This window comes from Lepidochelys olivacea, assembly GCF_965140295.1.
Source record: "Lepidochelys olivacea isolate rLepOli2 genome assembly, chromosome: 6".
Lineage (NCBI taxonomy): Eukaryota > Metazoa > Chordata > Testudines > Cheloniidae > Lepidochelys > Lepidochelys olivacea.
In genome coordinates this window covers 96,558,071-96,572,139 of record NC_140416.1, presented here as the reverse complement: position 1 = coordinate 96,572,139, position 14,069 = coordinate 96,558,071, and the positions used below count along the sequence as shown (strand labels likewise).

The window sequence follows — 14,069 nt, the reverse complement described above, 5'->3', positions numbered from 1 at the left end:
AGTAACAGGAGGAACTTGGTAGCTTGCACCTTTTAACAAAAAAAAACCTCTGTGCTGTTAGGTTTAAAATCACAATATGTATAAACAGTATTTTAAAGTTACTACTGTTATTAAATTTTCCTCCCTAGTGGACAAATGTCATGAATATGGGATATTCTTTTCCTTAGATTTACCCCCTTAAAACACTTCCTTCTCCTTGGTGTTTATGCTTTTCAGATAAAACCACACAGGTTTCTCATAGCATAAATCCTCTTGCCCCAAACTATTTTTGGACCCCGTTCTGAAATCCTTCCCATTCGCAGACATCTTGAGGTGTCCAGAATTGTCTGCAGCTTTTGGGTTGTGACCAGTGTTGTACCAACAGGGACAACTGGCTTCCTGTTCTTCGGGGCAGACTGCATATGCAGGCCATTTTTTCTCTCTTTCACATGGAACACATGTATTTACTGTATGTCAGTGACTAAATTCTGAAGTGATTGGCTGTATAAATACCCAGGAATCTAATTTTGCTCTTTGCTATCAACCTACCTTCATCTTCATCATCTGGACCCATGGAAAAGAAGCCCTTGAGGAATTCCACCATGATTTCAACAATTTCCGTCCCAACATCAACCTCAGCCTGGACCAGTCCACACAAGAGATCCACTTTCTGGACACTATGGTGCTAATAAGCGATGGTCACATGAACACCACCCTATACTGGAAACCTACTGACCGCTATGCCTACCTACATGCCTCTAGCTTTCACTCAGACCACACCACATGATCCATCGTTTACAACCAAGCTCTACGATACAACCGCATTTGCTCCAACCCCTCAGACAGAGACAAACACCTACAAGATCTCTGTCAAGCATTCTTACAACTACAGTACCCACCTGCTGAAGTGAAGAAACAGATTGACGGAGCCAGGAGAGTACCCAGAAGTCACCTACTACAGGACAGGCCCAACAAAGATAATAACAAAATGCCACTAGCCATCACCTTCAGCCCCCAACTAAAATCTCTCCAACGCATCATGAAGGATCTACAACCTATCCTGAAGGACGACCCATCACTCTCACAAATCTTGGGAGACAGGCCAGTCCTTGCCTACAGACAGCCCCCCAACCTGAAGCAAATACTCTCACCAGCAACCACACAACAGAAGCACTAACCCAGGAGCCCGTTGCCAACTGTGTCCACATATCTATTCAGGGGACACCATCACAGGGCCTAATCACATCAGCCACACTATCAGAGGCTCGTTCACCTACACAACTACCAATGTGATATATGCCATCATGTGCCAGCAATGTCCCTCTGCCATGTACATTGGTCAAACTGGACAGTCTCTACGTAAAAGAATAAATGGACACAAATCAGATGTCAAGAATTATAACATTCATAAACCAGTCAGAGAACACTTCAATCTCTCTGGTCACTCGATTTCAGACCTAAAGGTCGCAATATTACAACAGAAAGACTTCAAAAACAGGCTCCAAGGAGAGACTGCTGAATTGGAATTAATTTGCAAACTGGATACAATTAACTTAGGCTTGAATAGAGACTGGGAGTGGATGTGTCATTACACAAAGTAAAACTATTTCCCCATGTTTATTTTCTCCACCCCCCACTGCTCCTTGGACATTCTTGTTAACTGCTGGAAATGGCCCACCTTGATTATCACTACAAAAGGTTTCCTTCTCTCCCCCCCCCGCCCCTCCCCTCTCCTGCTGGTAATAGCTTATCTTAAGTGATCACTCTCCTTACAGTGTGTATGATAACACCCATTTTTTCATGTTCTGTGTGTATATAAATCTCCTCACTGTATATTCCACTGAATACATCCGATGAAGTGAGCTGTCGCTCACGAAAGCTTATGCTCAAATAGATTGGTTAGTCTCTAAGGTGCCACTAGTACTCCTTTTCCTTTAACCTACCTTAAGTCTCTCTTTTGATACTTACTGCTTCTAAGGTATCTCCCTCCTATTGAATATTTGTGTTTTTCAGGTTGTGTTGTACGTTTCCAGGATTAATCTCATTTTACTGCTTGTCCCTATTCTTAATGTGTTTTAGGTCCCATTGTATTTCTGTTTCCTCTTTTTTGGGAGGCTGAGCTCTCTCAACTGCCACTTACTACTTCATGTCAGGGAATACTCACCACTTTATAGGGCCAGATCCTACCTTTGCAACGTCTTCCAGTTCAGTATAATTAGTTGGTTTACTGTTTGCTATTAGATGCTCTGTATCTGATGAAAACACAGACCTCCAAGTTCTAATTTAACCACCTTGTAGAGGAGTCTTACTAGAAGCTGCATACTAAAGCTCACAACAGGGTAATCAGCATCAACATTTTTTCATTGATGTATTAAGTGTAATGAACTCATATTTGCAATCCTTGGTGCATCTCTGCACCAACAGATTTTCAAGTAAACATATCTCTGTTTTGAAGTGATGTTTGACATCTGGTATAATGTTTGAAGACTGAATGCAAAATGTCAGTTGGCAATTCGGATGCTGCTTAAAAACACAGCTAATTTCACTGAACCCTAAATCACAAGCTCACTGCGGTAGCCTGATGTATTACAGCATTTTTTTGAATACTTCATCTGCAATAATTTACAGTGCATAAGTGAAGTCTAGTCTCTTTTCGGTGGACCAAAAGCTGTGCATGTGTATATAAACAAATAAAAATAAATAATGGCATAGACAATATAAATAGTGTAGGTAATTGGATAACAGGCAGATAAAATGTCCTGAAGTAATGTTAAAAGGATCTCTTCAAGCTCGATGGTCCTTAAATGTAACTTTCAAAAAGTTGTTCTATGTTCTGGATACTAAGGATTACAGCAAGTTTTTCCCCTAGAAATACTCTGCTTTGTACATTTTTCTTAAAAGGACTATAGTAACATCTTTCTCACTCTAGCTAGAGGGCAGAGGACAGGACTGGGACTCAGGAAAACTGGGTTCTGTTCCTGGGTCTGCCACTGGTCTGGTAGGTGACCTTGGACAAGTCACTATCACACTCTGTGCTATCCCGATCTGTAAAATGGGAATAATGGTACTAACCTTTGTAAAGCGCTGGAAGATGTATAACTGAAAAATGCTACATAAGAGCTGGGTATTATAATATAGCTACAATGACTTAAAATCATTGAAATGGTTTTGGTACATAGAATTGTTAACTGCGTGAAATAAAAGGGCTTGTAAGTAGACTGACACAGATTAGTCAAGCTTTTAGTTTTGGTTTCAGAGTAGCAGCCATGTGAGTCTGTAAATGCAAAAAGAAAAGGAGTACTTGTGGAACCTTAGAGACTAACCAATTTATTTGAGCATAAGCTTTCGTGAGCTACAGCTCACTCACAAAAGCTTATGCTCAAATAAATTCGTTAGTCTCTAAGGTGCCACAAGTACTCCTTTTCTTTTAGTTTTGGACTCTGAAGCAGCCATGGTGTTAAACTCTCTGAACATGGAAATATCAGGCCATTCCATTGCCACTGCTGGAATATTGTTGATACATAGGTACAATATGTACAATCTAGAAGTCCCTAAAGTGTGGGGTGTGCCCCCCTAGAGGGGCACGGAGGAAAATTCTGGGGGTGCGCAGCTGAGGCCCTGGCCAACCCCCATTTGGGGTGGGGATGGAGTGCCACCCAGCTCTGCTCCTGGCCCTGGCCTTGGTCCTGGCCCCGGCCCCGGCTTCGGCTGCCAGCTCCGCGCCCGGGGCCCTGCTCCTGGCTCTGTGCCTGGGGCCCCGGCTCCACTCCTGGCCCTGGCCCACCCCCAGCTGTGGCCCTGGCCCTGCCTCCTTTCATAGAATCATAGAATATCAGGGTTGGAAGGGACCCCAGAAGGTCATCTAGTCCAACCCCCTGCTCGAAGCAGGACCAATTCCCAGTTAAATCATCCCAGCCAGGGCTTTGTCAAGCCTGACCTTAAAAACCTCTAAGGAAGGAGATTCTACCACCTCCCTAGGTAACGCATTCCAGTGTTTCACCACCCTCTTAGTGAAAAAGTTTTTCCTAATATCCAATCTAAACCTCCCCCACTGCAACTTGAGACCATTACTCCTCGTTCTGTCATCTGCTACCATTGAGAACAGTCTAGAGCCATCCTCTTTGGAACCCCCTTTCAGGTAGTTGAAAGCAGCTATCAAATCCCCCCTCATTCTTCTCTTCTGCAGGCTAAACAATCCCAGCTCCCTCAGCCTCTCCTCATAAGTCATGTGTTCCAGTCCCCTAATCATTTTTGTTGCCCTTCGCTGGACTCTCTCCAATTTATCCACATCCTTCTTGAAGTGTGGGGCCCAAAACTGGACACAGTACTCCAGATGAGGCCTCACCAATGTCGAATAGAGGGGAACGATCACGTCCCTCGATCTGCTCGCTATGCCCCTACTTATACATCCCAAAATGCCATTGGCCTTCTTGGCAACAAGGGCACACTGCTGACTCACATCCAGCTTCTCGTCCACTGTCACCCCTAGGTCCTTTTCCGCAGAACTGCTGCCTAGCCATTCGGTCCCTAGTCTGTAGCTGTGCATTGGGTTCTTCCGTCCTAAGTGCAGGACCCTGCACTTATCCTTATTGAACCTCATCAGATTTCTTTTGGCCCAATCCTCCAATTTGTCTAGGTCCTTCTGTATCCTATCCCTCCCCTCCAGCGTATCTACCACTCCTCCCTGTCCTTTCCCCTGTTCCCCCTCCCAAAGCCATGACCCCACTCCTGGCCCCAGCTGGGGTGGGGATGGGGGGTGCGTGGGCAGGGGAGGGGGTGAAGTAAAAAGTTTGGGGACCACCTATCTAAGATCATCCTGGAAAGCCCATCAAGCATAGGGACACAAGGATTCTTCCTAACTTGGGGTAAAAGGGAGAAGTATGACTTATGTAGGATCAACAGAGTGGTAGCACTTTCCAGACATAACCCAGGGAGCCTTACTTCATTTAAGACAACATATAAGCAAACAAATAGGATGTAAAATGCAACAAGACTGAGGCAGTATGCTTGAACACCCATACGTCTGTCTACAGCTGTATCTATTTTGCAAGATTAAGGGCTGGATCCTGCAATGAGCTCCAGGAAGGCAGATGATTGCTCTCTCACATGGGAGTCCATTGAAGTGAGTGGGGCTTTGTGAAGGCTCAAGGATCTACTCAAACAGATCCAGATGCAGGAACAGGGTCGGGGGACTGTAAGTTTGGAGGAAGGTTTATAAGAATCTTGTATATTGTGTAAAGAACCTCGAAGTATCTTTGTAGGATAAGGCAACACTTTGAAAGTTGATGATGATCCACAAACATGACAGGATTTCCAAAAGCAAAAGTGTGGGTTTTTCCCCTCTCTCTAGCTTTAGTCATGTACTAATTTCAGAGTGGTGATTTTATTTTTTAACTCCACTGAGTACACGTCATCTCACACAAACACACACAGTCAGTCAGTCAGTTTAATATGTTGATCTTACTTTACTAAAGTAAAGGGTTGGAAGGATTAGATTTTTGTAGCTAAATGTTAGTAAACATCAATTTCACTGTATACCCACAAACTGACAAGAAGCATTTTTCTTTAGAACTTATTAGAGTTTGATTTAAGGATATTTACTTTGTATATTTTGACACGATGTTGACAACTTGTGTTTTACCCATTATGGAGCTTTTAACTTTTTGAATTTCAGCTTCTACTGTCCTTAAATAATTATTGTCTAGCGCTCCTCCCCCCCCCCGATGAAAATACAAATAAAAAATGTTTAAAACCAATACTTTTGCCCAACTGTGAAAAATTAAATTGATTAAAATAGAGAAAATGCTTAACAAACATTGATATTTGTTGAAATTATTAAAAAACAAAACAAAAAATTGAATTCTGCCAAGCCTAGATATAGAACTGAGAAAGAGTAAGTGTCAAGAGGTTGTAGTATAACTTGACTTTTTCCAGAAGGGGGTAAAATAGGTGACATTTATCCAAAACCTTACCAAAATGACTTCAGTATGGTAGGCTACTTGAAAGCCTGCAGCCTCTTCAGCAATCAGTAAGTAGAGCAGCTGTTTATTTTATGAGTTTCTCTTACAGACCTACCTATCTTGTTTTGGACACTTTTAGTGAAAAAAATAGCATCCTATTCTGTGTCTGAACTGCCATTTTTCTAAGTCTGTTAAGGACACGCTTTCCATCTTTTTAAGAGTTCAAACCGAACAATTCAGAATATCTGCACTCAGACCTCTGATAGTACTGATACAAGGATTGCTTTGATCTGCAGAATAAATATTGAATTTTGATGTAGGCTTCCCCATCACAGACTGACTGCTAGAGTTCTTAGTGTGTCTAGAAAGGTTAATTAAAATTGCTGCTGGTTTAACCAATCAAAATTCCTCAGTAGCCTTAAATGACTTAAACTCTGATTACATTGGATATTTTGTTTTGTTTTCTCAGAAAAAAATGTATGGATTAATTTGCTTTTGTATTAGAATTGCACGGATGTCATGTGGCTGAAGGATTAAGTCCCTTTATTTTTTAAAACAGTTGCTAAGGTGTTTTAAACCATTCCTTTTTATCCCTGTTCCCTGGTTTTTGTTTGTTTGTTTGTTTGTGTTTTGTTTTTACAACAGCAAAACAAAAAAATAACATTTTATTCACTTTTAGAGAGGAATCTATTTATCTTCAAAGTTGACATGGAAAAATAAGAAATTGTAGTTCTAGTCTGGAGTAAGAGGGAAATTTCCAGATATTGAATCATTTCACCAGCGTTAACGTAAACAGGGACAATAGTTTGCATTTTTTTTCCTTGAAAGCCTTTTTTTAAATAAAATTGAAATATTTCATTATTGGAGTAATAATCTCTGGCAAACAAACACTATTCATTTCTGTCAAGAAGCAGAAAGAAATCCATTGTTTTTCCTGTGAAAGTATTGCTTATACATGCGTCTATGCAACTAGATCATGTTTATCTTTTTTTTTTTTTTTTTTTTTTTTACTCTTTCTCTTTGCAGAGTATTGGAAAGGGGTCCTTGTGGTGTATAGACCCAGAATATAGACAAAATCTCATTCAGGCTTTGAAAAAGACACCCTATCATCCATATTCACATGTGTTCAATACACCTCCCACATCTCCTCAGGCATATCAAAGGTAAGAAAACTAGAACATCTTTTATAACGACTATTATTTCTATTGAGCTGCACTTCTTGGGTAAGACATTAAACATAACTAATCACAATAGTTATGACAATATAGTAGTGAACAAAATATTGAAGTATAATGAGTGGTCAAATCCTTTACTTAATCTACAATATTCCTTACCCTCTTGATCTCTTGTATGATGGCAACATGTTGATCCTAATAAATCCATAGACTGGAAGGAGCTGTGTTTCCATGGATAATTTATAACATTTCCCAGCAAAAGCAAAATGTAAAATGAACACACACAAAAGTAAATGGGAAGCTTTAAAATATCAGTTTGTCCTGTTTCAATAGATAAAAATATCTGACTCCAGCAAGCAGGGTGTTAGTGAATTATTTTTATCTTGAGCTTGATTGAGCAGTCTTTTAAGACTGTGTTGTCAATGCAACTGTCAGGTCTCTATGTCAACCCTACATCTGGTGATTTAAAACTCTTTCTGTTGTGGTTACTACGTGCTCTGTAGTGCTTTGTAGTTGAGTGCATGTGCTTGCATTTATCTCAAAGCTGTGCAGTGGAGAACAATAGAGGCTTTCGTTCTCTCACAGTAATGAAATAGGTGTGTTTATCTGACCATTGCTTAGAAGTGAAGTGTTAGCTGCTAGGAGAGAGCATTTAAGATTGTGACCCACAAAGGAGAGAAGTAAATATCTGGTTCTTAATAGATCTGCTTCCTTTTAACTGCAAATATAGAATCTACATTTTAAAATGTTCTAGCAAATCTTGGTTTGATCAGAAATATTTTTTTGTCACTACGATTTTTGTCTGACTTGAGAAGAATGCCTGCTACTAGCACTCTGGATTAATGGGTGATTTTGATGGTTTTTGTCTTTTCAACATATTCTTTTAAAAATATGAGTCTAATATTTGTCCTGCAAAGAGGCAGCGATGCACAAAGTGATTTCTTTCAAACAATGTTAATGAAGTTCTTGTGCATCTCTGCTGAGCAGTGCATTCCATCACATGGCCAGACAATCAATCTTCACTCAGAGATTGGGAGGAACAGCTGGGCTTTCGTAGGAGACTGCTGTATGTCTGCCCTTGCTAGGCGATTAGCGTGATGGTAACCATAGTAACTAGAATGTCTCCATAGCAACGCATAGCTGAGACAGGTGCAGTTGCATCACAAGGCTGTTTGTTGCCTGGCAAAAGGACAGGCCATTAGTACTCAGATATACGCTGTTGCATTGGTAACATAACCCTACATAGCAACTACAGTTGGCTTAAAACTTTCTTTAAAATAAATGACATTGTACCTGTTTTTGTCTGTTTTCATATAAATCAACAGAATCATGTTATATGAGCTGACAGCTTGAGGTCATGTAGCTTTATGAGATCAAATATAATGTGGGATTTTCTAATGCAATAGAGTAAAAATGGTAAAACCGCAGTGGAGGACCCAGTGCTTGTTAGAGTAACTTAAGGTTAACATTGGAGCTGTAAGTAGCTTTTCTGCATTCTCACACCACCCTCTCAGTGAAAGAGGTTTTTCACTTTTCCTGTGTCCCCCTTGACCTTTTATCAAAAGCATCCACCATCCTGTATACTCTCAGATAGTTAAATAATTTGGATGGTTATGTTAGAACGGCAGTTAAATAAATATTCAAATAATCTTTCTTTATAGACCTGAGAAGCCTAATGATTTCATTAATGTATTCGCGAACAGTAGAAATAGAGGGTAATCTATGCAGGCATGTGTTAAACATTTAAATAAAATTTTACTTTTCCATAGAATCTTAGCACATAGAATTCTTCATCCAATGCAGTTGTAGAATCAGAGAAAACTTGTTGAGTCATGTTAATCCCACTGGCAGAGAATGCTGTTTGGGATAGTTTGACAGGTTTTTCTGAAAGTGCTAATTATCAATTTGCAGAGCACTACTCCAGAAAGGTTTTATTCTCCTCAATGCAGACTTTCTCAGAAATAAGACATCTGCAGTTTAAAGTTATTGTTTTTCTTGATTGAAAATAATTTTATGCACAAATATTTGAACTTCAGTATGACCCCCTCCTCAATATAATTGAAATCTATATATATATATATATATATATATATATATATCTTGTTCCTATTAAAGTAAGTCTCTTCCCTTTAAATCTATGGGACAGATCCTCAGGTGTACTGATAGCTTTATGCTGCTCCACTGGTATACGTTGGCTGCTGGAGCTGACTGAGAGCTTTTCTAGATTAGGAAAATCTGCACTAGGGTGACTACGCTACTGTAGCTACACCAATGCAATTTCCCCTCCTTTAGACAAGTCCTAACTTGTTCATAAAAGAATCTCCACAATCATAAAAGTAATCCTGCACTGGTGTACAGCTAATCCAGGGTTTGTGTAGCACACACCTGGCTTGCTGCCAGGGTAGCAGATACGGGGGGGTGATTATTAGAAAGGGGATGAGGTTAGGATCCCCCTAAACTATGCAAACCTGTACATGCTCTTCTGTCACTTGGGTCTGAGGCAAGCCATTGTCACCTGTAACAAACAGCATGCTACTAAATAAGCATACAGATCAGCACCAGGATCAGGGCAAGAAAGTTGTGCTCCACACCTTGACTTTATTTATTTATTTTTTGACAAAACACAAGAATTTGGCTGTATATCTGCCGTGTGTGTGTGTGTGTGTGTGTGTGAGAGAGAGAGAGAGAAACTCTTTTAGAATTTACTTTGAGTGCATGATTTCTTCTGTTGATGTTAGTTTATATCTGTATAATTTCCAAGTTGATACTCCCCTTCCCCCCCTGCCCATTTAGTGTAAGAAGGATTATAATATTACTGTATGTTAAGCTCCAGCAACTCAAAGGGAGACTTTCTTTCCTTTTCAAAACAATGAATTTAAAGCTTTTACACTTCATGTGCTGTTGACCCTTTTACTACAGCACTTGGTCCTCCTGTTTTCATCTTAAGGGTGCATTATAAACAAATAACTTAACTTTACTTCAATACGGTGTAAAAGCCTTTCGAAGAAAGAAGAGTTTCACCTCCAATTTCCCCTATTGAAACATCCAAACCCTTCTCATTGTTCTTTGTAGCAGTGAAGTACTTCAGTAGTTAAATTACCTCAAGGCTTAAGAAGAACGTAATCTTTTTGTGGTCTCTTAAAATGTTTACCACTTTTATTACCACTCTTGCTATTGTGAATTTGCTATGGCATTATGATTTAAGGACAATACAAGGCTGAACTAGGGCATCATTGAATGTTGAATTAGTTTAACCATATACTGGTAATCACATAATTCTAGTCAAAATAGGAAATTGTTAAATACATTAGCTGTGTATGTATAGGAAGTCTGAATAGTCACTGTACAGCTAAAACATTTACATGTGCAGGGGGGAGAAAATCTTGCATAAATCTTTAGACTTGGGAGAAATCTTTAAAAAGGTATCAATCCTTACCTGCAACTTCACCTGACCAAAGTGGCACCTTGGAAAATTAGCAAAGGCCACATGTGGCGAAGCTCCACGGCAGCCCGTAAGCTTTGGGTGACAACAGCCCACAATAAAGAGAAATTATGCTGACTGAAATTAATAGAATACATGTAGAATGATTTAATTCACCTATATTAAAATGCCTTGTGGGGGGTGGATTAACAGAAGAAATTACAAGTTTTATAAGTCTCAGTTGGCAAGATCCCACAGAGGCAAATTGACCCACTGCTTGTCTCTTTTGGGCATTGCAAAGGAACAAATATTTGTATGACAGACCATTTAGAATCTCCATAAGAGGCTTGGAGACAAGTAGAACAGGGGAGATACACAATCGATACTTGGGGTGGAGGGAATGCGACATAACACATCTTCAGCCAGAAGCTTATTCAACACCACGTAAATCTGTGAAATATTCCTCTAAAGAGAGCTAGTCATTTTAAGAGCTGATTTTGTTTTGCAAAAGAATGTTCTGCGTTAAAGTCATAGTACATAATACTATCTAGTACAGGGCTCAGTGTTAAAATAATATCATTCAGGATGAGAAAAAAGGCCTAAGCCAGGAAGGTTGAAGCCAAATTTCTATAAAGTTTTGGGCTTTTTGGATCCAGTGTTACAGTGTACACCCATCAATGTATGCAGATGACATTAATGCAGTTAACAGCTGTAATGCCTGTCCATCACAGAGAAACCAGAGCCCATAGTGTTCTGAAATGGCACTGCTTCTTTCAAGACGGTAAGCCAAAAAAGTAGAATATGGTGATGCTAAACATTTCATTTTAATGTGCTTACTTGGTTTAAAAAAAATCCCAAACAACCTTTTATTTAATTTTTTCTCATTTAAACTTTTGACTAAAATATCAAAGCACCTGAGATAAATTGGAAGGTCAAATTGAAAAGCACATGTTCTAAAGAAAAGCTTCAGATTATTAAATTACTGAATAAATTGTTTAATAACTTTAATTTTAATCAATTTGTAGGCACCTAGAGAATAGTAGGGTTTTAAGGAATAGTCAGCATGGATTTGTCAAGAACAAATCATGTCAAAACAATCTAATTTCCTTCTTTGACAGGGTTGCTGGCCTATTGGATAGCGGGGAAGCAGTAGGCCTGATATATCTTGATCTTTTATTGAGGCTTTTGATGCAGTCCTACATGACATTTTCATAAGCAAACTAAGGAAATATGGTCAAGATGAAATTTCTATAAAGCGGGTGCAAGACTGGTTGAAAGACTATACTCAAAGAGTAGTTCTCAATAGTTGGCTATCAAACTGGGAAGGCAAATCTAGGGGGATCCTTCAGGGGTCAGTCCTGGGTCTGGTGCTGTTTGCTGTTTTCATTAATGACTTGGATAATCGAGTGGAGAGTATGCTTATAAAATTTGTGGAGGACACCAAGCTGAAAGGGGTTTCAAATACTTTGGTAGACAGGATTAGAATTAAAAATGATCTTGGCAAATTGGAGAATTGGTCTCAAATCAACAAGATAAAATTCAGTAAAGACAAATGCAAAGTGCTACACATAGGAAGCAAAAATCAAATGCACAATTCAGTCCAAAAAAGGCTAATGTTCTGAGATGTGTTAACAGGAGTGTCATTTGTAAGACACAGTTGTTAAATGCCCACTGTACTCAGCACTGGTGAGGCCTCAGCTGGGACACTATATCTACTTCAGGAAAGCTGTGGATAAATTCAAGAGAGTCCAGAGAAGAGCAGCAACGCTAAAAGTATAGAAAACCTGACCTATGAGGAAAGGTTTTTACAAACAAAACAAAAAAAAAACCTGAGAAAAAAACCTTGAAGAGGGGACTTGATAAGTCTTCAGATATGTGCAGGGCTGTTATAAAGAGGGCAGTGATCAGTTATTCTCCGTGTCCACTGAAGGCAGGACAAGAAGTAATGGTCTTCATCTGCAGTGAGGGAGATTTGGGTTAGATACTAGGACAAACTTTCTAACTATAAGAGCAGTTAAATTCTGGAATATAATTCCAGTGGAGGTTGTAGAATCCCCATCATTGGAGATGTGATGGGTTGGGACACAGAAACCCCCTTGGGACTGCCACCTGAGGTATTGAGACTACCTCTAATCCCGTTTTCCCTGGCAGTTTGGGACTTCAGTACCTTGCCTGGTTGTGCCAGACACGCTAGCCTGCTGCAAACGCAGACCCAGGTCTGAACCACGTCCCCCAAAAGCTGCAGGCTTAATTGAAAACAGCTTAAGAAGTGCTCCTCTCTCCAACACCCAGATACCCGGTTCCCAATGGGGTCCAAATCCCCAATAAATCCGTTCTACTCTGTATAAAGCTTATACAGAGTAAACTCATAAATTGTTTGCCCTCTATAACACTGATAGAGAGAGATGCACAGCTGTTTGCTTCCCCAGGTATTAATACTTGCTCAGGGTTAATTAATAAGTAAAAAGTGATTTTATTAAATATAAAAAGTAGGATTTAAGTGGTTCCAAGTAATAACAGACAGAACAAAGTAAATTACCAGGCAAAATAAAACAAAAACACGCAAGTCTAAGCCTAATATAGTAGGAGACTAAATGCAGGTAAATATCACCCTCAGTGATGTTCTAATAAGCTTCTTTGACAGACTAGACTCCTTCCTAGTCTGGGTCCAGCAATCACTCACACCCCCGTAGTTACTGTCCTTTGTTCCAGTTTCTTTCGGGCATTTCTTTGGGGTAGAGAGGCTATCTCTTAAACCAGCTGAAGACAAAATGGAGGGGCTTCCCAGGGATTGTATAGTCTTTCTCTTGTGGGCGGAAACCTCTTGTGTTCTCCTGTGCAGAATCACAGCTACAAGATGGAGTTTTGGAGTCACATGGGCAAGTCATGTGTCCATGCATGGCTCAGTTCTTTACAGGCCGACGCCATTGTTTACACGTTAGTTTGAACGTGCTCAGGAAAGCTTAGATGTGGATTGCTGTCTCCCAAGGTTCATTATTAGCTAAGTACTCCCAATTACTTGAATAACCCCTTCACACTATGTTGACCAAATTTGCCTTCCGTGCTTCCTACAGAAAACACTTTAAATACAAGCATAGAGCCAACGCTCATAACTTCAGATATAAAAGTGCTACATGCATATGAATAGGATGAATACTTTCAGTGGAATATAACTTTGCAAAGATATATTACATGGCATATCTAGCATAAAACATATTCCAGTTATGTCATATTTACACTCATAAGCATATTTCTATAAAGCATTATGGGGTGCAACGTCACAGGAGGTTTTTAAGAATAGGTTGGACAAAGACCTGTCACAGATGATCTGGGTTTATTTGGTTCTGTTTCAGTGCAGGGGGCTGGACTTGATGACGTCCCAGGGTCCCTTCCAGCCCTACATTTCTATGAGTCTATGATTCTCTCCTATTTGTTGGTCTAGGGTTTAAAATCTGTCACAAAAAACTTTAAATATATTAAAAGGTGACAGTAGCAACCCTGAATCTCTTTTTATAGACACAAACTCTGTTAACA

The 14,069-nt window shown here is 39.8% G+C and overlaps 1 protein-coding gene across 5 annotated transcripts in view; it reads left to right on the top strand.

Moving 5' to 3' along the window:
- FOXN3 (forkhead box N3) overlaps positions 1 to 14,069 on the top strand; it is a 306,146-nt gene that overhangs the window by 166,266 nt on the left and 125,811 nt on the right. For all 5 annotated transcript variants that reach the window (XM_084630515.1, XM_084630516.1, XM_084630518.1 and 2 more), the window contains exon 3: positions 6,966 to 7,102. In XM_084630515.1, coding sequence (XP_084486641.1) covers positions 6,966 to 7,102 — 137 coding nt within the window. The remainder of the gene's footprint in view (positions 1 to 6,965; positions 7,103 to 14,069) is intronic.